Source organism: Hyposmocoma kahamanoa, unplaced genomic scaffold, assembly GCF_003589595.1.
Source record: "Hyposmocoma kahamanoa isolate Upper Pololo Valley unplaced genomic scaffold, ASM358959v1 190, whole genome shotgun sequence".
NCBI lineage: Eukaryota > Metazoa > Arthropoda > Insecta > Lepidoptera > Cosmopterigidae > Hyposmocoma > Hyposmocoma kahamanoa.
In genome coordinates, this window is record NW_020653718.1 from 1913879 (window position 1) to 1941872 (window position 27994).

The window sequence follows — 27994 nt, forward strand, 5'->3', positions numbered from 1 at the left end:
CAAATCAAAGTAAAAAGTATTTCTTTTATAAAGTTACTATCTATAAAGTGTTACAAAAACCAGCAAAGTGTGATTTTGATAAGCTAATTATTAAGTTATATACTTTTAGAACCTTCTTCATTATAGGCGGTACCTTTACAGGTGCCCCGAGCTGACGTTGATGTCGCTTTTTGATCAAAAATGTATTAATGAGGACAAAGATCGAATACACAAAAAATTTCTGTGTTCGATTTTTGTATTAATAATCATAACAAAACTGGTTATTTCACAATACAAAATTCTCAATAATACATTAGTTTTTAAGGTTATTTATATCTCGTTTTTTTGTAATATTTTGTAACACCCATTAATATAATTAATATAATCCGTAAATTAATATAACAGGCAACAAAGGAGGTGTTAGAGCAAACAAACTACACAGTGTAGGTTACTTACTCATTCTCGTCGAGAGGTGGCAGGTTCATGGTCGATATTTGTTCCTCCTCTTCCTCCAAAAGCTAGGGGAGGGAAAAATACGTCAAAATACGGTGCAAAGCAACTAAATACTGTGAGCTCACAGGGTAGTATAGGATTGTAAAAACTTTAATCATAATGAAGATAATTTAATCTTCGTTGTGTTAGTCGTAATTTTTAATTCTCTTTTGAATAGTTAATGGTTACAAATAGACTAAAAATAATTCTAATTTTGCAATCCCATACATAATACGTCTAATCTTAATATTTAGGAATGGATTTTGCTCTTTGTAAGTAGGTTTTCTATAAAATACCTCTGTATATGAGGACAGGTAACTAAAAATAATAAAGCCTGCTTTGTGAAGTCTCTGGAATTATTCAGTGCTCTGTGGAGGGGTAAGCAGTGGTAAGCTCGGGCAACGTAATAAATGGTTTTTAGTTATAATTTTTCATATTTTTTTCATTGTTATCGGTGTTGTAGTTTTTTGAGATCAAAGAGTAGACAGGGGCGCGTTTAATAATTTAATATATTTGTGGTCAATTATTTTGTAAGCCCGTAGTATTTAAAATTGAGATTTGATTTTTTTTTCGATTTTTGTTAACACAATGGTTTTCCGATGAACAGCTTAAAACACAAGAAAGTGCAGTTCTATTTGTTTGAAACTTATGAAAGTAAAGGTGTGCATGTACCTGTGGTGCGGCTGCTGCAGCGACAGCGGCCAGTGCAGACTGCGCGCGCGTTGGTTGGCGCGCTAACGCCGCGCCCAATTTGAGTGCGTATACGGCGGACAGCTTACGTAGCGACTGGAGGCGCAGTCGGAGTTCGCCTAGCCTGTTAAGGACAGACGAATATTTTATAAACGTCTATGAAATATATAATTGTAAAGTAATATAATATAATTGCGTGTGATGGCACTTTGGTTTGGTTTACTGGGTTTTTTAATATATGATTTGATTTTTTACGATCTGCAATATTACGCAGTACAAACTGTTGCAATAAGGTATGAGCAGAGTTAAATTTTGTTTTTCTCTACAGATAATAATGCTCACACTTAGAGCCTCGTACTAGGGAAACCCCGTATCGCGAGTGCTATGGATACATATATTACACAAACCCACGAATTATATTCAAACTCTCGAGGAAATAAATGTACGCTATACAAATATTTCTCCCGGCGCGGGAATTGAACCCTGGACCTCTGCGTGGCAGATTGGCAGATCAGCACGGCACATAGACAGTTAAGTACATTAATGTGTACTAAGCACTTGTAAGTTCTATGTGTTTATTGTGTTATTACCTTGAGAAGCGATTGTAAATTTTTGTTTCTGCTCGTATTTATGCCAAATAAATGTTTTACCTGTCTGCCTTAAATGTGAATGTAGGCACAGGGGGTTTAGTCCCGTTCTCCATCGAAAGCAACTGTCAAATAAGTAATATTCCATTTATAAATAAAGAATAAAGCTTCATATGTGACACGAGTATTACATAATTGACAGTTATTGTTTTCGACGAATGTGGGGCGGAGAACAGGAGTACCTAAGAGTTGAAACGGCGCTTGTGACAAAACTAAAAACCGAGAATCTACTTATAACTAATATTCTCTTGCTATAACTTCATACCTTATCCACTTAGGAAAAACTAAAAGCAGTGACAGGTTGGCCTTTTTTAACCGACTTAAAAAAGGAGGAGGTTCTTAATTCGACTGTATGTTTTTTTCTTTTTGTATTTATGTTACGCGATAACTCTGGTATTTGTGAACCGATTTTCATGATTCTTTTTTTGTTGGAAAGAGCGCACCTCCATAGTGGTCCCATTTCATTTTGAAGAAAATAATTCACCTCTAAGGGTGGTTAATCACGCATGAACATTCATTTCTATAAATAGCGCCTGAATTTTACTTAAGGAACAATTATTTTAATGGTTGGTTTTGCTATTCTCCAATTCAAGGCGTTTTTCTCTCATTATACTTTAAGTAGTGACAATAGATTTTTATTATCTCCTGTGTCAAGTCCTGTATAGTATTACGAACAAGGGGATATTTCAATAGAACTTGGCAAACTTGACTTCTTTTTAGCACTCTGTACTGATTATTATCATATAGTATATATATATCGCATAGTAGCAACTTTGCCTATTTCTGCCGCCAAGCAGTAATGTCACCATTACTGTGTTCCGGTTTTGAAGGGGACTTGCAACTTATGTCACAGGGTGACGAGCGCAGTGGCGGTGCCCCTCAGGTCTTTGTCATTTAAGGCGTGTAGCTTACCACCAAGCGAACCGTGATGAAATAAAAAAACCGACCTCAAAAGTACGTGGAATTACGTCTATTTGCTAAGTTTTATTGAAACATCCCCATTATACAGAACTTGACACTGGAGATAATAAAAATAGGTTCTCACTACGACACTACTCAAAGTGTATTGAGAGAAAAATGCCTTGAATTGGAGAAATAGCAAAATCAACCATTAAAGTAATTGCTCCTAAATTAAAGTTAGGCGCTATTTATAAAAATGAATCTTCATGCGTGAACCTTTCGAAGTGGATGATTTTTTTCAAAATGAAATGGGACCACTATGGAAGTGCCCCCTTTCCAACAAAAAAAAAGAATCACGAAAATCGGTTCACAAATACAGACGTTCAAAAAACCATACAGACGAATTGAGAACCTCCTCCTTTTTCGAAGGCGGTTAAAAAGAGCACGAAGATCGCACCTGCGGCAGATGTCGTCGGCGTGCGCCGGCGCGTCCCCACTGCGCAGCAGCTGCGCGGCGTCGTGCAGCGCGTGCACGCGCGGCTCGGCGGCGGACAGCTCGTCGCGCAGCTCGCTGAAGCGGCGGAAGTCGCGCTGCAGCTCGTCGGCGGGCCGCGCCAGGCGCAGCGGCTCGCGCGCGCGCACGCCGCGCTCGGCGCGGGCCAGGCGCGCCACCAGCTCGACCACGATGTCGTGGAACTGCTGGTTGTGCACGAGCGCGCGCTGCAGGCGGCGCTGCCACGCGCCCGCCGCGGCGCAGGCGCGGTCCCAGCGCGCGTTGGCGTCGGCCAGGCGCAGGCGCACGCGCTGCGCGTCCTGCGCCGCCGCCGCGTGCTGCGCCACGTGCCCGCCCACCACGTTCAGCGACACCACGATGGACTTGTGCGAGTCCAGGTCCAGCAGGAACTCGCGGTGGTCCTGCGGCCGCGGACGACGTCGGTTTAATGCTACGTTGTGTCACCTTAGAATAATAACGCATAGAAACCTAGTCCGCACACGCTAAGTGAGGCAAATTGAAGCGCGCCCAAAGGGCCTACACGAGCGGGCGGGCCTTCAGTGCTCAAGGTCAACTTGCGCCGCGAACAGCTCAAGAATTTTAGCTAAAAATGACGAAATGTGCGGTAAATGAGTGTAAAAATACGTCAGACAAAGATAAAATAGATACTAACATCACATTCCACAAGGAAGTAACGCGTTTCAACTTGTATTTTTATATAAATATTCACTAAAACCGAAAATTAACCTACTACTAAAACTAGCCTACATGAATTTGATTTTTGCCTCACTTTTGACAGTTCGTTTGATATGAAACTATCATTCTATGCGTTATTTATTATTCTAAGTGTGTCACGGGTGAATAAGGAATTGCGAACGTGACTGTTGGAAGGCTTTTGGAGTCCAGGTTCGTAATTTCCGTATTTGCGAGTAGATAGTATGATTGCATGCTAGCCTGCGGCTATGGTCGGTGATGAGAAGAAAAACGGCCCGAGAGTTTTATTTCGGGTATTATAGTCAAGTTAGCCTGCATGCAATCTATTTATTGCGTGCAAGTGTCATGAAAAACGTATTTTATGCACATCTAAAAAAATATCTAAGCATCGAACACGTCTTTGCCAATCACTGGAAATCGAGGTATTTTAATTAATTCTTCTTAATGAAAATTCTTTAAAAAAATCAGATTTTCAATAATTACCAAAAACGTGCTTGTCCCCTAGACACTTTTGATGTGTAACGTTTCGAACGCGTTGCAACGTCCGTGATTTCGAAGGGACAGTCTCCTCGATTTTAAAATCAAATAACAAACGATGACGTCCTTGACAATTTGCGTTACGGGACTTAGTTCCAAATTAATGAAAATCAGTTTCAAGTTTTTAGCAACTTCGATTCGAGTTGTGGTTTTAACACTGCCAAAGTTACGTTACAATCCATATATTTAAATACCTTTTCTATATGTACACTTTATAAAAACAATACTTCGCAGAATTTTCACAAACACTACTCACTTGTATAGCATCTTCGAGAGCATCGTACTGTTCAGGAGGGTCGGACCTAGCAGCTTCTGTGGCCTCAGCGAACTGCAGCCATTGCTCAAGCCGCCACAAGTCGTTATCCAGTTGCTTCCAGTTGCGTTCAGAGCATAGTGGACAAGTAATCCGACCGGACTCACTGTTGAACGGTAAGTTTATTTTAAGCAATCATAGCTCAGAGTAAATTGGTTATGCGTTATGATTTCAGTTCAAGATTTTAATAAATTTATAATAACTATGAAAATCACCACTCTTATTGCGGTTAGAAAAAGCTTCATTTGCAATAAAAGAGAAAAAGCTTAGGCCGGTTTCAGAGCAATGCGGATTTATGTGCGGACCGTCCGCGCGGAGCACCGGAGCGGAGCAACACGTGTGGCGTTAAAATATCGTTTTTATAATAACGCGGATTGCTCCGTGCGGAACACGCTTCGCGTGAACTCCGCACAGGCCATCCGTGCGTTCATTGTAGTCATCCGTGAATAATAAATAATAACGCACACACTCAATATAGCCCCGCACTAGGGAAACCTTGTCTCGCGGGCGCCACACACACACATAGACAACCATAAATTACAAACAAATTCACCTCTGCGTGGCAGTTCGGCATGGTAGCCGTTCGGCCATGGAGGCAGTTAATAAAGCAGTGAATATCCGCACTAAATTAAATACTCGATTCAGAGCACTACGGATTCTACGTATGTGGAAGGCCCGCAGGCGGACAATTCGTACGGACCGTACGCACAGCTGTGAAACCAGCCTTAGCGTTGTGCACTTCGCTTTGCACTTGTGCACAAAGCTTTTTCTGTTCGGTTCAAAGCTGATTCCGCATTAAAAAGAGTGGTAACACTCTTAGTACAATTAAGATAGATATTACGACGAGTATTTTTTTTACGTTTAATTTGCTAATTGACTAAAAACGGGATATTATGCTTAAATGAAAATTAAAATTCTAAATATTAAAATGAAAGTGTAAAGTCGAAAATAAGAAGTGCAAAAAAGTATACAAAAGGTGCAATATTGAAGTGCATTAAGACAGTACACAAACAAAAGGATTTGATATATCGCACTTTGAAACCAATACTGTCACCAAACGAAAAAGTTCATTTTCGAGGAATGGCCATTAAATATTTATTTATTTTTATTGAATTCGATGATCGTTTTCGTACCCTAATATACATAACAATACTCAACTACTTTTATTGATTCAATTATGATACAAAGCTTGAACAAACACAAAGAAAAAGTCTTTCTATCCAATTGGACTTAAACCTGCATCTCGACTCATCCGAAGAACAAAGCGCGATGTGATTTTACAATGAAGAGGTTAAAACATAATCTCGTTATTCAAAAGGCCTATATAAAAGTGTTTTCATATTTTTTATGTATTTATTATTTCATTTCGGAAATATAAAATCAAACAACAATCGACCTTGACTGTGGTTATCCGCAATCAAGACGAACGAACGAAATGTACAATGTCCCAAGAACAAGCAGCATCTTGCACATAGGTCTTTGTTCTACGGATGAGTCGATCTGTTAGCCAATATAGTCAGAAGACCTTAGGACTTTGCCCATGAGCAGATCTTTGCATTGGGTTAAAATGGTTTTTTTTACCAACGGTTAGGTGAAATTAGAAACTTATTAAATTTTTTTAACTTCAACAAAACGGTCATTAAAATTTCTGATAGTCAAAATAAAAATAAAGATTTTCGTTTAGTGACAGTATTAGTTTCGAAGTGCAACATGTATGCATTTACAAAAATGTTGCATCAAAAACAATACATATAAAACTTGACAACTTAATGTAGAGTACTGGTCGATACTACCTCAGTTAGAATTCAAATTTTTCCCGTATTGAATCGATTCTATTGCGCAGGTCGAGTGGCAGGGACACTGGCTTTATTTCAGAATCTATTTTTTACAAACGAAGTTAAAGCGATTTGAAAAGTGTATACAAAAAAAAAATTGGTATTATGTAAAGCACTTATTAAGTGCAGCGGTTTTCTTGTAAAATTTCGAAGTAAGTTTGTATTTTTTTTCTATTGTGAAAATTTTTAGTAAGTCACATCATATACTAATCAGTGTATATCCTGAATTTTACTATATATTTCCAAAGTGATTTATTCAACACTGTGTTATGTGGAATCAACCAAAACCATTGGAGGTAGTACTGACTCTTAATTAATATCCACATACAGGTCTTCACTATATAATACTGATAATGTGTTCGTGCAACAGGATAAAAGAAGTAGTAAAGGTAGTAGACATTAGAAAGCGATACTCACTGTTCGCATGTGAGCGCGTATGAGGCCGAGTGCGGCAACCTACGGACAGAACGCAAGTGTTTAGAGCATGCTATGAGTTAGCAAGCTGTTATTTTGCTTCTTTAGAATTGCCTAACAACTTGAAAAGATCTGGAAAACATTTTTCTATAACAACCAGGTCAACGATGGAGCATGCACACCTATACAGTGTTACTTATAATATCTAACAACCTCATAGGACAATGTTACTAATATCATAAACAACAATTTATGTTCCATGACTTGTAATAATTTTATAATATTTAAATGGATCTCTCTAAACGGTGATAAGTCTGCGCGGTAACAAAAGAAAGCGCTAGTATAAATTGGACGTAGTTAAACAAAAACGATCCAATGCTCATCCAGTCACTTGCGTGATATGGCAGTTTAAAGTTTAATAATATTTCTCACTCTTGTTTTATTTTCAAAACTTATAATATCATGTAACTCCAGATATATTTATTTATGTTTATATGTTGGATTTTTTGCTGATCTAAGAGGCGTAGACTTTAAGAAGCGTTTCGTACATAAATCATTTTTCGATAATTTTGTGAATTGGATCCTTCTTGCTTAACTACTTCCAATTACAGGTCTGATGAGAAACGGACGAGCGGGAGTCGTGGGGTAGGACGCTTGCACGTTTGAACCAAATACAGACCTAATAATTGTAACTTTTATACAAAAACCGAGCTCAAAAGTTCGTGGAAATACATCTGTTTGCCAAATTTCATCGGTTCCCGGAAAGTGCGCTATACCCATTGTTTGGATTGATCCCATAGTTTGCGACCCTAGAGGTGGAATATTTTCTTCAAATTTAAATGGGACCAATATTGAGGTACCTTCTTTCCAACAAAAAAAGAATCACCAAAATCGGTTCACAGGAGTTATCGTGTATGTATGCATGTATGTTAATATATAAAAGAATCTCCTCCGTTTTTTTTGAAGTAGTATGTTTATTTTTTTTCGAGTTCTTAGGTTTTCGTGATTGTTACACATAGGAAATGAAACAATTTTTCCGGATTTAAATCGCGTATATTTGTTTTTTCAAACAAACCGACGTTTCGGGCCTTTTACAGGTCCCATGGTCACGGTTGACTTGTTTGAAAAAACAAATATACGCGATTTAAATCCGGAAAAATAGTTTCATTTCCTAAGTTTATTTTTCATAAATTTATTGTGATTTGTAAAAAGTCATGGAACAAAAGTTGTCCTACATGATGTTAGTAATATAGTCCTGCGAAGTTGTTATAGTCCATTTATTTAGGGACTTAATTAAATGTAAACAATGTTGAGACGTCTAGTTAATGAAATATACATTTATAAAATGATATTTAGTTAGCTTCAAATACAAAATACTTAGCTTACTATATGAAATAGAATACCTATTGATTTGTAAAGTATACGTTTCAATAAAAAGATGCATCAAGATTGTTTACATTTAGTTCAGTACCTAAACAAATGGACTATAGTATTTTACAATACACCGTATAATTGCCAATTTACTATCGTTTGGTACATTTATATAAAGAACTGCATTCAGTGAAAGAAGAAAATTTCACAATCATAAATCATTTTCAACAAGCATTGTTAATTTCAAAGAAGTCTCGTTCTCTCTCGTGTCTGAAGTATTGTATGCGCAGGAGAAGTAGTAACGCACTGACAGCACTATTTACACCAAGCCCCATCACCACAAGGCAAAACAGTGCTAGTGCTACATGATAACACGACAAATCTTTTAGACGAATGTTGGATTGATGAAAAGGTGAATTTGAACTTAAATTTACTTGTGATTTTGTGCAATACTTATAAATACAGGTTGCCTGGAATTTTCCTTTTAATTTATCTGTAAATTCTTAAACCAGACCTGTAAATGCACAGATTTGGGATGCCAGAAAATATAATTCATAATATAGGTGTTGTCTAAAAACAAACTAAAAAATTTTGAACCTTTCAAATTCATCATCAACGTCATTCGCCCAAAAGAAAACACTACACAAAAACTCAACTAACCGTAAATTGTTGATCTGCAATTCCCTCTTCTTCGCTTGAGCGAGAAGATCTTCATATCGCAATGATAGTGACTCGACTTCCTTTAACATAGCTTCGTCTTCCGATGCATCACACTCCGTGAGGAGTAATTCTGACAGATGTTTTGCCAGTTCCAATGTTTGGCCAGGTTTGGCACCAGCTTTGGCAATCTCTTTGGCCGCTGTCGCAAGTTCGTCAGCACTAGCATTCTCTTTCGGTTGTTGAATAAGAGCATTACGGAGAGCTTCAAGAGATTCTGATGCTTCTTTAACGGCTGATGTTAGTTCGACTTTGTAGGTTTCTTTAGAAGTCAGGGTGTCTACTTGGAGCGCTGCGTCGGTTTCCCATTTGAGAGTGTCCACCTAGAGAATATATGAAATATACAATGCATATAGAAGCTGAAATAAAAAGTCTGACTCGGCCGAAAATTTGCCGAGTAGGTAATTAAATACAAAATTTGAGTTCTTAGGTTTTCGCGATTGTTACACATAGGAAATGAAACTATTTTTCCGGATTTAAATCGCGTATATTTGTTTTTTCAAACAAACCTAAGACGTTTCGGGCCCTTTACAGGTTTGTTTGAAAAAACAAATATACGCGATTTAAATCCGGAAAAATAGTTTCATTTCCTATACAAAATTTGATCCAAATATTATTTATGATTGTTCTTATCAAGTAAATAACTAGCAAACAATTCATTCACTTCCAATGTAAACAATGCAAATCAAGCATCGAGTAAATTATGGTATTTGTAGCTAAGTCTGCTGAAAGAACTGTCAAAGCTAACATAATTTTGTGGTTAAATAAACATTGAAGTTCACTAACCTGAACAGCAGTATCAACATCGCCGACCACCTCACTTTTAGCGACATCGAGTCGCGTGCGCACGTCGTTGTATAGTGCGCGGTACTCCGATACCATGTCCGATACTCCGGGCAACGAGGACACACATGCTGCCAGCCGGTCTGCCTCTTCCACCAAGGCTTGACATTCAAGTAGATCTTGTTCCACACCCTTGAATGTAACCAGTGACTCGTTAAACCACTGAATCAAAATTACTATACGATTTTGGGAAAGAAATACTTAAACTGGTACTTACGTTTAGTTCTTTCAACGTAGCAGCCTTGTCCAGCGGGGTGGGAGCGAGATGCAGCGTTCTGGTCAATCGAACGTCAGCTTCGGCCAAAGCAATAACGGCCTTTCCGTGGGCGGCCACAAATTGCCTGTGCGCGTCGGCTCCTGCTGTGTCCATGCGACCGCGCAGCTGTTGCCACCGCCGAATAGCTGCTCTCAACCTCGCCACCAGATCTGCTCCTTCGCCACGAAGTTCAGTGCCCCGAGAAGAGACTACACGACTATAAGCATCCTCTAGTTTTTTGATGTCGTTTTCTAAAGCTTCCAAATCTTTAATAACAGCTTTCGAAACGCCCTCGTCGTCCGCTTCACCGCGCTGCTTTCGAGTCTCGATCTTCTCGACTCGTTTTTCAATGGAGTCCAGTTTTTTCTCAACTTTGGGCAGTAATGAGTTCGTCAGTTCGGCCGACTTGCGAATTTCTTTCAGAGCGTTCTTTCTTTGTTCCGACATGTCACAGATGTTCTTCCATTTCTTTTCTATGATATCGACACCAGTGCGTAAATTCCGTAAATCGAAGTTACCCTTCAGAACATCAGGATCATTGAACACGAGCTCGCAAAGATTTAAAGTTTCGCCAATTTCTCCACTCTCGTTTTCAATGTTCTTGTGTATTTCATCGCGCTCTTGGAATTTCTCGTCGACAGCTTTTGTCGTCAAATATTCAATCACAACCGTAGTAGTTAATCTAGATTCAATTGTGTGTAATTTTAGCCTGATTTCTGTTAATCTTTCTTCTAATTGTGTTATAGTTTCGAGTAGTTCGGTGATCTTAGCTATTCTGGCTCGTCCGGTTTCCTGTAGTTTCAGCCAACGCTCTTCAATATTCTTAAGTTGTTTGGCAGTATTTTTGCTGTACGATTTTTCATCCTTTTTAGAGAGTTCAATGAGAGCCGTGCCTGTTTCCATGAGCCATTCGAACTCACGCTCTTTCATGACTGTTTCGGCTTGAACGTCAGAGTTTATTCTTCGGATAAGATCTTGTGGATCGAGTGCGCTCATTTCACTGCTTTGACTAGATGTTTCAAGACGTGACTCTAGTGTTGTCATCCATTCTGAAAATCGTGTTAACCGTGATTCGAATATGCTATAAATCTCTAACCGCTCCTGCAATCGGTGTATAATGATGGAAAGTTGGTGTTCCAGATCGGCACGTTGTTGACGCAGTTGCCAAACTTTTTGGTTCACTATTCTTATGTCTTGAGGACTAAGACATTCCTTCAGTTGCTCTTGGATGACGCTGAGAGCTTCGATTTGTGTCTCAGTTTTATCTATTTGTGTTCTTAAAGTTGTGTATTTTTCAATTGTCTTTCGGAGCTGTGGTCTAGATAAAGAATTAGCTTCAGAGTATGACAACACTTCCTCTTGTGTTTTGTTATAAAGTTTGGTAAGGTCTGTGGTTAAAGTATCATATTCGCCAACAAGTCCAAGAATTCGAGTTAAAAAGTCACGCCATGTGTCAAGACTAGCTTGTAAGTTGTCAACTCGCTTTACAATGCCAGCATATTCTATCCTAACCGATGTACCATACGCTTCTTCAGTAAAGTTTAGAACCTTTTTGAGATTTTCTAGGAGCTTATCAGATTGTTTCCTGCCTTCTGGTACTTTGTCTGAGAGATTCTGTATCTTAGCCAGTACTTTATTTATTCTTTTTATGTGGACATATCGTAGTTGAAGTTTTTCTTTCTCCCTTTCCATTTCCTTGAGCCATCGTAATAGTTCTGTGTAGATTTCTCTGTAATCATCCCAAGCAACTATGCGGTTGCAAACTTCGTCGTGTCGTTCAACTATTCGAGCTAAAGTTTCATTATGCAGGTTGGTAAGAGTATCGAATTTGTCGGCTAAATCCTTGTTCTTTGGTTCCTTGTTTTCATTTATTAATATAGATCTTTGTGATGTTAAAAGATTTCTATGCACCCGGCATAAGCGACGATGTTCCGCCAAGTTCTCATAATCCTCCGGGACAGAACCTGATAGGAATGACTGCAAGTCTATAAGATATTCGTGCCATAATCTCAAGGCGGTGGCTGCATCTCCCGACCTGACTAGAGCTGTAGATAATCTATGATAATGCAGGAAGGTATCTCTGAACATGGCCTGCCATAATTCTAAGATTCGTACGATGGAGTGTTCATCAGAGACGTCTCTGTCAATGTCAGGTAGTTCCGCCTTTGCCGGGGCTATATCGGCTTCGCTCTTACCAAGTGCTATAAGGTTATCGCGAAGGGCTATCAGTTTGTCTTCCACAATTTCGCCATCTTCAGACAGTGGTGCCAGATCCTGTAACAAAATGTGAAATTGTTATTAATAACACGTTCCAACTTTAATTGGATATTTAAAAATTATGTAATTGTACAGAAAATACCGATGCTTCTTTGGTACTAGAAAGCAGGACAATCAACAAGACAATAATAAATGCAAATATGACCGGGGCTGCTCGGTACTATTTGGATGTTACGTTGACTACTTGAGAGTCATTAATTGATAGTACAGAACTATATAGGTAATAATTGTTTAATATATATGTACAATAATATATATGTATAATATTTTTTAATTCGATATAAATTTACTGCCTTTCCATCATGATGTACTCTTGTAGTTGTACGATGAATGAACTAATTATATCTCATTACCAACGCAAAGTTCAAATAACGGTTTACGTTCATTAACATGAAATCCAAAACATATTAACGTACAAACCTGTCTCATATCATAAAGCTTCCCCTTTGTGTTTTGTGCCTTAGCTCTTGCCACCTGTCGGGCTTCTCCCAAGTCAGCCAGGGCTTGCACCGCACCTGACACGAGTTGCAGCCTCCTAGCCAGCGCATCAGCGTCGGCTTGTAAGGCCCTGGAGCCTGTTTCGGCTGCCACTCTAGCTGCTAGGGACCGGAGCTCGGCGACCCGCGGTTCTTGTTCTAGACATGCCTAAGGAAAATAAGGTTCTATTAAATATAAATAAATAATGTTCGAAACGTATTTAATATCTTAAGAGTAATTTATGTTATGGACTAGACTTCACTTTCAATTCAAACCCATTGTCTCGGTTGTAAAAATTGGTTTCGAAGAACAACTCTTATTCCATTCTTAAACTTATTAAAAACAGAACATTGTAAACGCTAGCTGAACATGCTGCGTTGGAATGCCACTTAAGAATATATTATTTGGAAGTGTATCTGCAAAAGAATCGCCTTTTCCGCTGTAGATTCATTGAAACACTGGCCGACCCGATATTATAACATTGTTCTAATACTTTAGAAACTTTAGCTTGAGCATAGCTCATGAAAGTTTTATAATAATGAATCGCATACCTATATATTATAGATAATAACTAATATCATAATAATTCTTGAGTGAGTTTTCGTACTCCTCATCAAGATTGTCCTCTTATATAATTCCAAGCATATAATTTTATACACATAAAACGTGACCACAATTCAAAGACATAATAGGACATCAAATGTGTGTTATGTGATAAGATTTCACAATGGGATGCCATTTAAAGATTTCGCAACGTCCTGTACATTCGCTTACTTTTAAATTAACATTACGGTGCGTTGCCTTATGTTCACTAGCTTTGCCTGTGGTGTTGTCTCGACTAACTAGTAAATAAGTAAACTTAAAATATATATATTAAAAATATTGACTTACAAATAAATGGACGACGGGTCTAATACAAAAACCACGAAAAAAATGTCCCAAGTCAACCTATTTAAACGTAGTGACATGTAAAGGAATATGAAAAAGCTAAAACGTTGAATTTAAATAGTAATGTCGTCGCAGTACTGTCTAATTTTGCTTGCTTCGCTGTCAGTCGAACAAACGAAGACTAAAGCGTGAATGACGCTCTGTATCTCTATAAGTTCGGACGTCAATGATTAAAAATGATAACTTGACGACTTCGGTGATGGTTTGCACTGTAGACGCGGGAATTGAATAAAGGAATGTGAAAGTGATATTTTGTTTCGTACGAATAGGTCTTAAATGCACTAATAATTACCACTTTACGTAATCTTTGATCATGTCGTAATCATTAAATATTAAAACAATCAATATTACTTGATGATAAAGCTGAATATAACCATGATATTTGAAACTTAGTTAATGATATGCGAAGGTGATGTTTTTAATTAAAGAATTTGATTGTTTGTGCACAATTAGGAATGATTTATAAGTTTGTGGTGGTCAAACTCTTGGAGCACACTTTGTCACAGCGGCCTGTAATACAATTTCGGATGTTTTTATGACCTCCGTAGCCGAAAACGGTTTGATCTGTGGTTGCAGCCTACACTTGGCGAAATTTTTCTTTTTTTTTTTTTTTTTTTTTATTGCGACTCGACAAAATGACTGCACCGCGCCTGATGGAAAGTGCGAATACAGTCCAGAGATGAGAGTAACGGATGGAAAACACAAATATCTTCACTCCGTCACTATCATTTTGCCGGTCTGGCCAAATGCACTGGATGTACACCAACTGATCCCTGAACGCGATTCGCAAAAGCGTTTCACTGTGGAGGGTTTTCCGCCGTGTGTACTGTGGTCGCTATCCAGTCGGCACAGAGTCTACCACAATGCTAAGCAGATGGACACTTGTGACGCCCTCGGTCGCCTCTTACGACCCCCACGGGCATGTATGGGGAGGCGACAATGTATTCTTAAGCCGTCGCCCCACGGCTATAAAAATTAAGAGTGAAGGCTCGATCCGTATAAAATTTATTAACTAAAGGAAGGGGTAAAAGGGGAACAGGAAGCCTTTATATGTCCAATGTTTTATAAACAGTTAAAATAAGTGAGGTTTACAATGCACACGTCCTTTCTCTTTGAGAATTTTGATGGGAGTGGCGACGGAACGACCCAAAGTAAGAATAACGAAGAAAGGGAATTAGAGAACGATTCAAAATTTCAAAAGTGGCCAGGAACCAGAAAAGAGTTTGATAAAAAGGTGGGATGATGATGAAGGACGTCGCGTCGTCACAGTGTGTGCTGGACGAGAAAGGCCCAGGTCCTTTTTTCCGGTGTAAATAATTTATGGAGAATCATCGAATATATAACCAGAAATAGAGACGATATAAGGACCATATATGCCTGGTATCTCATCAGTGATACATCACTTATAAATATCAACTCTCGTTTGCACTGAAATTACAAATTAAAAAGCTGAAATAGTACAGCGCCAACAACTGACCTGTGTGTACGTCTTCATATGTTCCAAAAATATTGTGTATTTATTGTAATAAATATAATATCTCTAACAATGGCGTGCTGTTGCATTCGGTGGTGTGGGGAAAAACAGAAAGCATATAATTACAAAACAAACGTAATCAAATTTCGTCGGTAATTAAATACAAAATATGTAATTTTGCAATTTTCCTACCTTGCAAAGTTCATGTTAACTGGTCGAAATGAAGTGAAACAATTGACGACACCCGTCAATTGTTTGAATTCGGGCTGGCCAACCGGAGCGGAGCGGAGGAGTTGTCACGGTAATGATATGGCAGAATAGTTTTCAAACAAATTAAATGATATTACGTCTCTATTTCTGGTTATATACTTTACACAATTTGGCAAATCCTTTACCACTATAGCACTATAGTGTCATCTATACGGCAAGAAGTAGACGGAGTATATTAGTATATTTTTGAAAATCTATATTTTTATTTATTCGCTAAATTGTCTTCTTGTTCTGAGAACGGCCAAATCGGATCCTTTCGTGCACTTAAATGGAAAATATGTCTATAAAAAGTGTTGTGTCACTACTTCAATGTCTTTCTGACTTCAATGGCTGGGATTCAAATGGTTTCAAACCAAATAGAGCGTACAATTCGCAGATAATGAAGTGAAAACATTGTAATTCGATTATTTATTCGCATACTCAACGTAATGACTGCTTTCTGATTTTATTGTAGATTTGTTTGGCCAGTAAATTGTTTTCTAATCATAAGATAATCAATGTTCAATAAAAACTAAACACCACTACAAATAATCAGAATACTCTTTGTATGAATAACTAGCCTTATTTCAAACAAATTATGGGATATAGTCCCTTTACAGTTAGTTACAAATAAGTATACACCAGGTATGACCACAGATTACTTAATAGTTACTACGTAACAGATACATCACTCTCATACAAAATCGAAAATACCTACGCTGTAACATCCTGCTAAATCTGACTAATGACACCAGGCACTCACTACGAGGAAAAAGGAACCTAAGCACGTGCTCAGAGAGGTTAGGGACATTTTGTCGTTCGGGAAATGAACCTAGTATACACCAGGTATGACCACAGACAGACGTATACGCAGAAAACGCTTCATTAGTAAAAAACATACAAAGTATACAGTAGTAAAATAGCTAGCAATTTAGGTAAAATAGAATTTTTATGTCATTTATTTCATTTTGTACGGAAACTGATAATATCAGTTGTGTCGGACCTTGAACCAAAAACGACGGTTGATAAAAGACGTCACTTGTCTAACCTGTTCTTATTTTTGTTGGATTTTGTAATAAAATAGGTTTTATAATACCATATCTTATGTTTATGGTCGTTACGCACATTTTTATTTGTTGGAGCAACAGTTAACTCAAACACACTAAAATTTATTAAGATGAAGGCAAAGCCAGAGTCCGTAGGTCGTACCACTCAATATTGCCAGGTTCTACTGATTTATCACTAGATCTACTGTTTTTGGCTGACATCAGCTATTCGTTTTTTTTTATTATAAGTTATTTAACGAAAACTACTGCTGTTTGAAGAAATTTCTTCTGAACAAATCATGCATGGTAGAAATCTGTTTACAACCTTATAACAATATTGCTATAACCCGTAAAAAATTCATTATTAAAAGACAGAATTTTGTATGTCGTCGTATTTAGACATAGTACAAGAAATTATTGTCTATTTTTTTATAATGGCATACAAAAAAATTTGATGCATCTTTGTTTTTTAACAATCTACCTACATTTGAAATTGACACGTAATGGTAATAACTACACTAGCAACGGCTTTGTGGTAAATATACTTTTATTAAAGGAAATTTTGTAGAAAAAGAGAATTTTTTGAATTCAGATGTAAGTTGCTTGGTCTACTTTAGCAACTTTCACAGTTTAATGAGATGCGGATATTTGCTTTGGGTAATGGCGCCGAAATCCACAGTAGTAACCCGTTTAGCTCTTCTACGTTTTTAATGTCTATGACACCACTCTGCTATTACAATAGCGTTGTAACTCAAAATATGTGAAATTCAACAACATGTCAACAAAACTGTCATTAGAATATTATAAGAAACAATAAAGGATATCTAGTTGACTCAAAATGAGACAAACTTTTTATGAGCTAGTTCTGGCCAAAACAGTCGTTATTCAAAAATATGAAATAATTTTTTCCCTTTTATTTTTAATATATTTGGCAAATAGAAAATTGTTTAGATATGTGTAATAAACTCTAACCCCCACATACGATTTTAATAATCTTTCACGGGGAGTAAGTAATTAGTTTTTCACCGATTCTGCAAAAATACACTTTTTGAGTAATTACACTATTGTATCAACAGTGCATATTTGAAAACTAAAGTCAAACAAAAACTTTATACTTTAACTTTATACAGCTTCTGCGTACTTGGATGACAAATATCCGTTAGCTCTTGCAGGTTGTGTCGATTTTTTTTAAGATACGAAGTGTCGGGACGGACAAATTGTGCGCCTGGTGGTAAGCAACACGCCTGTCCATGACAGTTGCAGTGTCGCACAGAGCTTATATTGTAAAGATCTGAGAGGCATTGTCTATGCGCCCGTCATCTCGAGACATGAGTTGAAATGTCCATAGGCCTGTAATTTCACCAGCACCGTTAAAACCGAAACGCTCACGTTATTGCTTGGCGGCAGAAATAGATGACGTAGCAGTACTTCCCTGGACAATCTATTATGTTTGACTTAAATATTGTAAAAGATAAAATGTGTCTTTACAAAGAGCAAACCTAGACTTTCTAACTCTTTCTCAGGAAAATTTTGCCATACGAATGAATAGTGTAGTATCTACTTTTTAATTAAATCAACGATTTCAAGTGTAATTCATATTTTTCATGTATTCTCATTAATCAATGTGCGAGTAAACTTTATTCACTGCATTTTAATACAATTTATAAAAGCAGCTACATTCACCCACACATGGTTTTTGCGTGGACTCCAGAACAGTGATTACATCCGCACGACTTTGTCTAAACATATAAATGTATGTATAAATTTTAATCATCCGCTAATAAAACTATCTTTGAAATTTTATGCGGGATGCTCTTTTATGTGCTGTACGGTTTTTAATGTGCTTTATTTATTTATATGGAATACCAACAGATTGCACATAAATTGTAAAGTAAATACAATAATTGGTAAGGCACAGTTTTATGTGGAACCATTAGTATTTTGATGCAAAAGATAGGGTGTCTCACGGCTATGTGACACGGAGGGAAAGTACATTAAATACCGTAGATAGAAAATTTTACTGATAGAAGACTTCATTTTGATTTTAAAAAGAATTCGAACTGCTTTGAAAGATTTTTAAAAAAGTGAAAAAAAAAATCTGTAATTTTATTATACTTATGGAAATTTCTTCTAAATAACATAGCATCTTAAAATAAAAGAAAGACCATGAAATTTACCATTTAATTTGAAATTTTGTTCAGGAAAATGAATAGCTTTTATTCTGACTTTGTCGCGCTCATAACAACTGACATTATCATTTCAAAGTTTGCATTGCATTGAATTTTATCATGCACTTACAATAGGGAAATGACATCTCTTTCTCAAGTTTGTACTCATTAGTAATAAGAAAGAAAGAAAGAAAGAAATGATAATGTCAGTTGTTATGAGTGCGGCAAATGTTTTTTTCCCATTTGGCGGTTTCGATTCCGGATTCAGACAGGCAATTATTCAAAAATCATTTAATGCAGTTCGAATTGTTTTTCAATGGTTTTTAAAATCAAAATTAAGCCTTCTTTTCATTGACTTACAATTATATGGACGTCGGGTCCGCGCTAAAAAGTGTCCGAACTTATAGGGCGTTAAAATCGAATACAGAGCGTCTGTCATTCACGCTTTAGTCTTTGTTTGTTCGACTGACAGCGAAGCAAGCAAAATTAGACAGTACTGCGATGACATTACAATTTAAATTCAACGTTTTAGCTTTTATATAGCATATTCCTTTACATGCCACTACGTTTAAATAGGTTGACTTGGGACATTTTTTTCGTGGTTTTTTGTATTAGACCCGTCGTCCGTTTATTTGTAAGTCAATGCCTCTTTTAGTAAAATTTTCTATCTAAGGTATTTAAGGTAATGTCCCTCCGTGTGGCATAGCCGTGGGACACCTGTATTTCCTCTTTACTTCGCCTTCGCGTCCGCTGATTTGCACTTGCCCCTTGAAAATTAACCGTTTTCTCATAGGTCACCCGGCTAATAAGAACAAAAACGAATTTAAAATACTGTTTAGGGTACTAAGTCATTTAAAGTAAATAGACGAAGCAACAAAGTATCTACCTCGTGAAACTATTCAAAAAGTTTCTTAATGAACGTTTTAACGCCGTTCCTGTTAACTACACCGCAGTAATTTAGTGGAATGAAGAAATTCGGGAAATTGTAGTTAATGGGTTGCCTCCTAATTATTCTGTACATTTACAAATGTCTGTTTATAATTTTTCTTCCAATTTTATTTTATGTTATTATTTGAATTAAGTATTATACACTCCCGGACACATAATTCGGGCCACCTCGCATTTTCCGTATTTAAGCATTTTAAGGTTAAACATTGTTTGATTGCTCCAAAATTATTACGCAATTTTGGAACTAGTATATTAAACGTCTTTTTCATAAGTCCTTGTTGGAAAGTTGGATTTGCAAAACCGGGGGAAAACTTTTTCTTCGGTGATAACACTATTTTTGTATTTTAGCCCTTTAAGACAAAAATGTGAGGTGGCTCGAATTATGTGTCCGGGAGTATATATTTGAAGCCGTGGTGACTTACCGCTTCTCAGACATATGCCGTTGAGTTCGCAATCGGGAATGCATCTGAGTTTCTCGGAATATATGTTCCAGATTTAATTTATAACGAGCTTTTCGATGAAGGAAGACATCGTGATGAATCCTGCACGTCGAAGAATGGTCACAACCCTCGGAAAATGTATGTACTTCCCTTCATAGTCTGCCACACCACTGCCACAACGCAGATTGCGATTTATATATTTTCCAACAGGTTTCATTATGTTTTTCCTTCATCGCTATATTGCCTCCAAACATTCACAAATGTGAATCGGCAGCACATTAATCTACACATCTGATCTTGTTCCATTGCACTAGAGCCGATATTCGAACAAAAGTGTAGATATAGCTTGATGTGCTGTTGACTGTACGTAACGTGAAGAGAAGCAATCGTTTTCCCACATCGGCTACTTTAAAAATCTACCCTTCGGAACGGTATCTAAGCTCCATTCATTAGCCGTAGAGCTCCTTTCGCAAGATTTCGTCTAGGGAAGTACTGCCACCTTACCTACTTCTGCCGCCAAACAGTAATGTGAGCATTACTGTGTTCCGGTTGTCAAGGGTAAGTTTGCTGGTGAAATTACAGGCACATGGGACTCGTCAACTTATGTAGCAGGGTGACGACCGCAGTGGCAGTATCCCTCAGATTCTTGCGATCTGTTATGGACGGGCGTGTAGCGTGATAAAAAAATTTGCTCGTGATAAAAAAGTCGCTACATTTACCAGCTTTTTAAAACAACATTGTGCTCTATTATCACGAGACTTATATTGTTTGAATCTCACAATGATAACACTATTTGTACGTTATCATATGGTGTGATAAATAGTGTACAGTTTGTTCTTACAAAAAATAACAATCTGTATTGTAAACCAGCTTCAAAACTGTACAATTCGTTTGTTCAAATACTCCTCTGAACAATGTTCTCATTACGAAACATTCAAGGAAAACGTAATAATCTTTGTTTACATCCTATCGTAAAAGTAAAACTGCGATTTAACACCTTGTTTACATTTTTACGTAGAAACTAAAGTTATGCATGACTCAATTGGGCCCATAATGTTATACAGGGTGTTAAAAGTATTATTAACTATACCGTGGCGTCAGCTCTCCCAACTGAGCTACGGAACGAACCAGCAGACCTTACAAATTTTTCCATGTTCTTGTTGTATATCTTTAACAGACTTCAAAAAAGAAATTGTTTTCAATTGAACTGTATTTTTTTTTTTTTTTATACATGACAGGCAAATGACTCCACTCCACCTGATGTTAAGTGGAAAGTGGTATCCAAACGTGAAGGAACCTAGTGCAGCGATGAAACCCTCACTGCACTAGCCACCTCCACCCTGCCTGCCTACAATATGCCTCTTCACGCCTCGTTTGAAGGACCCCATATCATAAGAGGGAGGGAAGACATGTGCCGGAAGGGAGTTCCATTTGTCAACCGGCATTTGTGCGGCAGAGAAAGGAGCCACCAAACCTTTTAGTACGCGATGGAATGCGGCAGGTAGTGAAACGGTGACTACGAAGGCCAGCACGCGTGCTTCTGAGCAGGAACGGGGAAGGGGGGATGAGGTTGAACAGCTCTTCAGAGCACTCACCATGGTACATGCGGTAAAAGGCGCTAAGCGATGCAACATCTCTACGCAGTTGCAGAGGTTCAAGGCGTGATGAGACCTCTTCGTCGCCTATAATTCGAGTAGCACGACGCTGTAATTTATCCAAGGCATCGAGTAGGTACTTGGCGGAGCCGTCCCACAAGTGCGAACAATACTCAACGCAAGACCGGACCTGTGTTTTGTACAGCAGGCATAACTGGTCCGGCGTGAAAAAACGTCGCACCTTGTTCAGGACTCCGAGTTTCCGTGAGGCTGTTTTGATCACAGATTCGATGTAGCTCCTTGGATTCAAATCACAGCAGATTTCCATACCGAGCAAGGTAAAACTGCTCTGAGGTGAGAGTGCTGTGCTCATCAGAGAAGGCATGGAAAGGCATTTTGTATGTATGTTACGCGATAACTCCGGCATTTGTTAACCGAGTTTGATGATTCTTTTTTTGTTGAAAAGAGGATACCTCAGTAGTGGTCACGTTTAAATTTGAAGAAAATATTCCGCCTCTAAGGGTGGAAAGGGATGAATCCTGTTTCGCGAACTCCGGTAACCGATTTTAATAAAACTTGGAAAATAGATGTAATTCCACGAATTTTTGAGGACGGTTTTTTTGTACTCTGTACTGAGATTGTTGTTTTTGGTTTGTATCGACTTTTTTGCCGTAACGCTATCTGTGAGAAATCTATGAAAGTTTTTTCTTCACCTTTACAAAGCTACCAGCTGACTAGAAATGTCGCTTTAGTTATTGTAATATAAGTTTGGTTGAGTATCACGATGTTTTTTCTACCATGATGTTCAATTATTTTTGTTTTCATTCTAATTCAGTAAAAAAATGTATGTCATATGGTACACGTGTTATATTTAGTTCAGTAGAAATAAAAAAAAATCATTGGAATATGTAAAGTACTGTAGACTAGGCTGTACTCTATGAGTAGAATTGCTGGCTGAACATAGGTAATGAGTTAGTTTTGTATTTGGAACCTTAAGAAAATAAGGGAAGAGCTTGACATACATATTAAGAGTAAGATGATTGATTTGTAACCCTAAACATGAAAAATGGTAAAATAAACCAAAGTTTTAAGATAATCCCGGTTTTATATTATTAAAAGTACCTCTCGCAACGCATCTGAGCTACAGCCCTCTATTATAAATGGTGGAATGCGCCGGCTTTCAAATGAAGAAAGTACGAATCCAGATGCGAAAATTTTTTATATTTTTATTTTGAAAAATCTGGCAACGGGAGAAGTATAACATAATTCAAGCCTGCAAATAAGGAACGCAAGCTTACTAGTGATGAAAGGATTCCGATGAAGAAAAGTCCACCGTGGAAAAATGTTTATATGTTGTTACGACAAAACCACCAGGAATGCGTAATAAAAGGTCGTAATTTATATTTTTTACTTATTTAATATTGATTTATATTTGGTGCCAGAGAAAAGTGCGAGGAGAAAATATGTATGCTATGTCGGCACAAAAGTTTAATGGATTCAACGACGTTGACGAGTTTTTAAACCAATTTGAGACCATTAGCGTCTTAAATAATTGGTCTGATGTGCAGAAGAAATACGTGTTTGCATTGTATTTGGAGGGGCCAGCTCTACAATGGTACAAAACGTATTTTTCTTCATACATGACGTATGACGTGGTGGCACAGAAGCTAAGAGAGGAATTTCCCTCACAAATAGATTATGCACGAGAATTTTATTATAGGCGACAGGGGCCTAATGAATCGCTGATAAGTTATTTTTATAGTTTAAATGAGTTAGCGATGAAAGCGAATATTCAAGATGTTCAGTTTGTTAAGCATTTTTTGAAGTCTTTGTTACCCAATTTTAAATGGATGCTGGCTAGCAATTTGTATGTATCGAAAGAGGAGTTAAGGAAAACAATTATCCAAGTAGATGACATATTAATTAAGAAGATTGATTTGTAACCCTAGACATGAAAATGGTAAAATAAACCAAAGTTTAAGATGATCCCGGTTTTATATTATTAAAAGTACCTCTCGCACTGCATCTGAGCTACAGCCCTCTATTATAGTACCTATACGCGCACGCATGCACATAAATCTACACAAACATACATACACACATACTTATGCCTATTATTTTTTGTCTATTACCTCATAACTATCACTAAAAGTGTATAACCACGATCGCGCAGTCTCATTTTTATACTTTAAATTTTAAATAACAATTAAATTTTAAATACAGGCACATATTTTTGGTCCCGCCTAACTGAACACAGTCTCCTAAGACACAGACATTTGTCTAGTTTAGGAGCCAGAGTCCTTAGATTTGTTACGCCTTTTCTAACTGTTTGTTTTATATTATTTTGTTTACATTTCGAACCTGTAAATTTCTTCTCTGTGCTATATATAAGGCTAAGGTGTGTTTTTGAATAAAAATATATTATTATTATTACCTATTGAATACAGAGGTTTTCTTGTAAAATTTCGAGGTAAGTTTTTGTTTTTGTCTATAGTGAAAATTTGTAGGAATCTTGTTTTCACACCTAGTAACAGTGTATATCTACAATTCTTAACTGACTTCAAAAAAGGAGCAGGTTCTCAATTCGACTGTATGTTTTTTTTATGTGTATGTTACGCGATAACTCCGGTATTTGTGAACCGATTTTCATGATTCTTTTTTTGTTGGAAAGGGGGTACTTCCATAGTGGTCCCATTTCATCTTGAAGAAAATCATCCACCTCTAATACTATATATTATTTCAAAAGTTATTGATTCAACACTTTCACTGTTATGCAACTTTTAACTGGTAATTGATAGATTTCTTTTTAATAATAATGTGCCAGATAACCACACCAATTGCCTGCTCTCTTCACTCTGCGGCACTGAACACCCAGCCCAGAAACAATTTAGAAAAGTTCATTTCTGAAATTGGTCCTACCGGGAATCGAACCCAGGACCTCCGCATCCAACGCCCGTGTAAATCGTCAGACCACATAGGTCGTCGAATTTTGTTCTCTTCAATCTATTTCTAAGTTACTTTATTATTTCATTTGGATGGATTCGTAAATTATTTATTATTTCCAATAACAAATACTTTATAGTCGAACTTAAAGTTTTTGCCTTCGAAAATTACCCTAAATATAAACATTACTCGAGATAATCCAAAATTACGAAAAATGTATGAAGTGTAAACATCTGGCAACACTGATTGTCACAACTCAGACCCAAGAACTACAGAAATACGAAATTCAACATTAAATTTCAACACCCTGTTTGATGATACTGTAACAACGTGACGCAACTGTAACGTCTTGTAACAAGTTAAATTTAAACGTGACTCAAATTTCCAGGAAGTAGGTTAAACCTGTTTGTAACTCATATCGTGGCAGTAGTTACTGTGGTGTATGTGTCTAAAGCCGTAAAAAGTAAATAGAAGGTAGAGGTATATAAACCTTCTTAGGTTTTCGCGATTGTTACAAATTAGATATAAAACTATATTTTCGGATTTAAAACGCGTTTGTTCGATCTTTGTATTAATAACAATAACAAACCAGTAGAGTATTTTCATAAAAAATAGATAAATATCATAATTTTAATTTGTATTGAATTGACATTCAATTATTTTTTGTGAAATTAGTCCACTAGTTTGTTATAATTATTAATACAAAAATCGAATACTTAGAAAAAATTTCTTCGATCTGGCCGGATTCGAACCGACGTCTTCTAGTAAACCATACCAGACACTATGCCACTTAAGCCACGGAACGAACTAGCGGACCTCACGGATTTTTCTATGTCCTTGTTGCCGGATCTTTTGTATTTGATTTTTGAACTACTTTTTAACCGTAACGCCATCTATGAGAAATCTATGAAAGTATTTCGTCACCTAGTTAGGTAACTTTACAGCTACCAGCCTTGGCCAGAGAAGTCGCTATTAATTGTATTTAAATTTGTACTGTATTGATATTCAAATAGCAGAAATCCTAAAAAATGCTACAAACGGTTACACTGGTACCTTTGCTAACTTTTTTATTTCTCATTTAGATATTGTCTAAATGACATTTTTGTCTATATTGTGTTTTATTTTTACTCTATCATTACTGTTTAATTATTTGATTATGTGTTTTACAGCTTTATGTGTGTTTTATGTGTGTGCTATAAAATAACCAATTCTTTAAATTGTAGGTAAATATTCAGTCATGCTTAAAATGAAACGTACTTACTAGAACGTTACATAATCTATGGTCAAATTGAATCAATTGCGTTATGTTCTTGCATTTGTTCTAAAATACTTTGTTTTACAATTTCTTTATTCCGGACTTCTAAAAATATACAAAAATATATTGACAACTATGCATAAATTAAACGTAAAATTATTCTAGCGAAGTCCATGAACGGCTCTTCGTTGATTATAAAATGATTGGGTCAGCTTTCGCCATCCTTTTTTATAAATAATATATCCCGAGGGAGTTTTGATTGTATCGAAGTCAACTGAAAAGTAACGAATTTTCGAACATTAATCATATTCAAACTACACGTCCTTGTAAAAGAAGTACATTAACAGCTAAAGTTTGGCAATGGCCAATGTGGAGGCAGTTTTATTGATTTAAGGGCAGTTCGAAGGTCGAAACAACATTTTCAGCTAACGCGAGGGCGCGGGGCGTGCTTGGCGCTCGCAATTAAGACATTCTCAACTGCGGGTAGAGTTGAGACATTCAGGCTACGATTTTAGCCAAGTGCTATTCCCACTGAATAACTAACTCTTTCGCCACCGTCAAGTGTATTAATATGTCTAAGTGAAAAGAACAATTCTTAAGAAATAGCAGCAAAAGTACCTATAATGATTGTACCAACATGACTTGCTTTAATCGTAGGCTTCATAAAAGGATTCAATTTAATGTATAATACGAGAATAGAAAACAATGAGAGGGGCGGTTATCGTTAAAAAAAGAATTGCACATTCTGAAAACAGCTCTGAGTACTAAAGCGTGAAATACAGAGAGCGGGTGCGGGTCGGGCGCGTTTCGGGTCGAGACCGCGGCGCGGGCGAATCTAATTCCGTGTATTTATATGAATGACACGCGTACGCCCGTCCCGCGCCCGCGCTCGGTGTGTTGTCTCACGCTTGAATCATAACATGAACTATAAACGACTGGGGAAAAAAGTTATATGCAATCGAAAATCAAACAATCCAACAATCAAATTTAAAGGAAGTATTGTTTTCTACCCATTTGTCATAAAAATCATGTCAACGTATATTATTTATGACATTTATGGCAATTCCCCCACATTCCTAAAGTTTATGACAATGTATCCCCAAGACACGGAGCTTTCTAGATATCTACTAGGAAACGATATAGTCTATTGCACAATATACGAATTTTCAAACATTTAGACAAAATATTAAAATTTAAGTTTTAACTCAAGAGTTTTAACTCAAGTTTTTGGCTCTCGTGTCTAAAACTTAGGTGAGTCTGCAAAACAATGGCAAAACTAAGCCGTCCTTGAGTCAGCGGCTCGCTAATTACGCCGTGAATAAGGCCAGGAACATAATACCATCAGTGACAAAGAGAAAAGACTTGTAATGATATTTTAGTAGTGTAACAAAATCACATTATCATATAACCACATAAATGAAGTTCCGTCTCACACCGCTAGATGGCATTGACTCATTTTTGAGCATTTCTGGATTGTGGTATTAGGATACTCCCTAAAGGAGTAGTAAAGGAGAGAGTGGAAACTGGTATACCTCTGTTACTCGAACTACGTCTTCTACATTTTGTTTTTTAATGTTACACTCCGTAAAATTTTTTCATTAGAATGACATATGTCAAACCATATTCATGAACCAGTGATGAGACACGATCAGTGAAATTGAGAATCGATGTTAAAATATATCAATTGAACCATTATTACGGCAATAACTGAAATCAGCCCATATAAAAAAGTTCTCTCCACGACTATAGGAGAATAGACGTGGAGGCACTGTTTGTTATTTTTCAAAAAAGTTTAATTTCCATACATGTAACCGACCATACATAAATAATACACATTAAAAATTTACAATTCACCTCAAAATAACACGAGTATTAAAAAAAAGAACATTTTAAAAACTACCGCCAAATGATTTCTCGACTGGATGAATCGATCGACTCATAAACTTTTTCTGTCGGACGTAACTTATTCAGGT

At 37.0% G+C, this 27994-nt stretch overlaps 1 protein-coding gene across 10 annotated transcripts in view; it reads right to left on the bottom strand.

Moving 5' to 3' along the window:
- Nucleotides 1-27994, bottom strand: part of LOC113226358 (nesprin-1-like) — a 132619-nt gene that overhangs the window by 961 nt on the left and 103664 nt on the right. For 8 of the 10 annotated variants that reach the window (XM_026458952.1, XM_026458949.1, XM_026458954.1 and 5 more), the window contains 9 exons: nt 12899-13123; nt 10163-12475; nt 9889-10077; nt 9046-9425; nt 7018-7056; nt 4709-4871; nt 3166-3623; nt 1144-1285; nt 436-497 (listed from right to left, as the gene is read on the bottom strand). In XM_026458952.1, the coding sequence (XP_026314737.1) occupies nt 436-497; nt 1144-1285; nt 3166-3623; nt 4709-4871; nt 7018-7056; nt 9046-9425; nt 9889-10077; nt 10163-12475; nt 12899-13123 (3971 nt within the window). Of the gene's footprint in view, nt 1-435; nt 498-1143; nt 1286-3165; nt 3624-4708; nt 4872-7017; nt 7057-9045; nt 9426-9888; nt 10078-10162; nt 12476-12898; nt 13124-27994 lie in introns of those variants that run through there. The other 2 variants (XM_026458951.1, XM_026458957.1) reach the window with 2 other exon arrangements.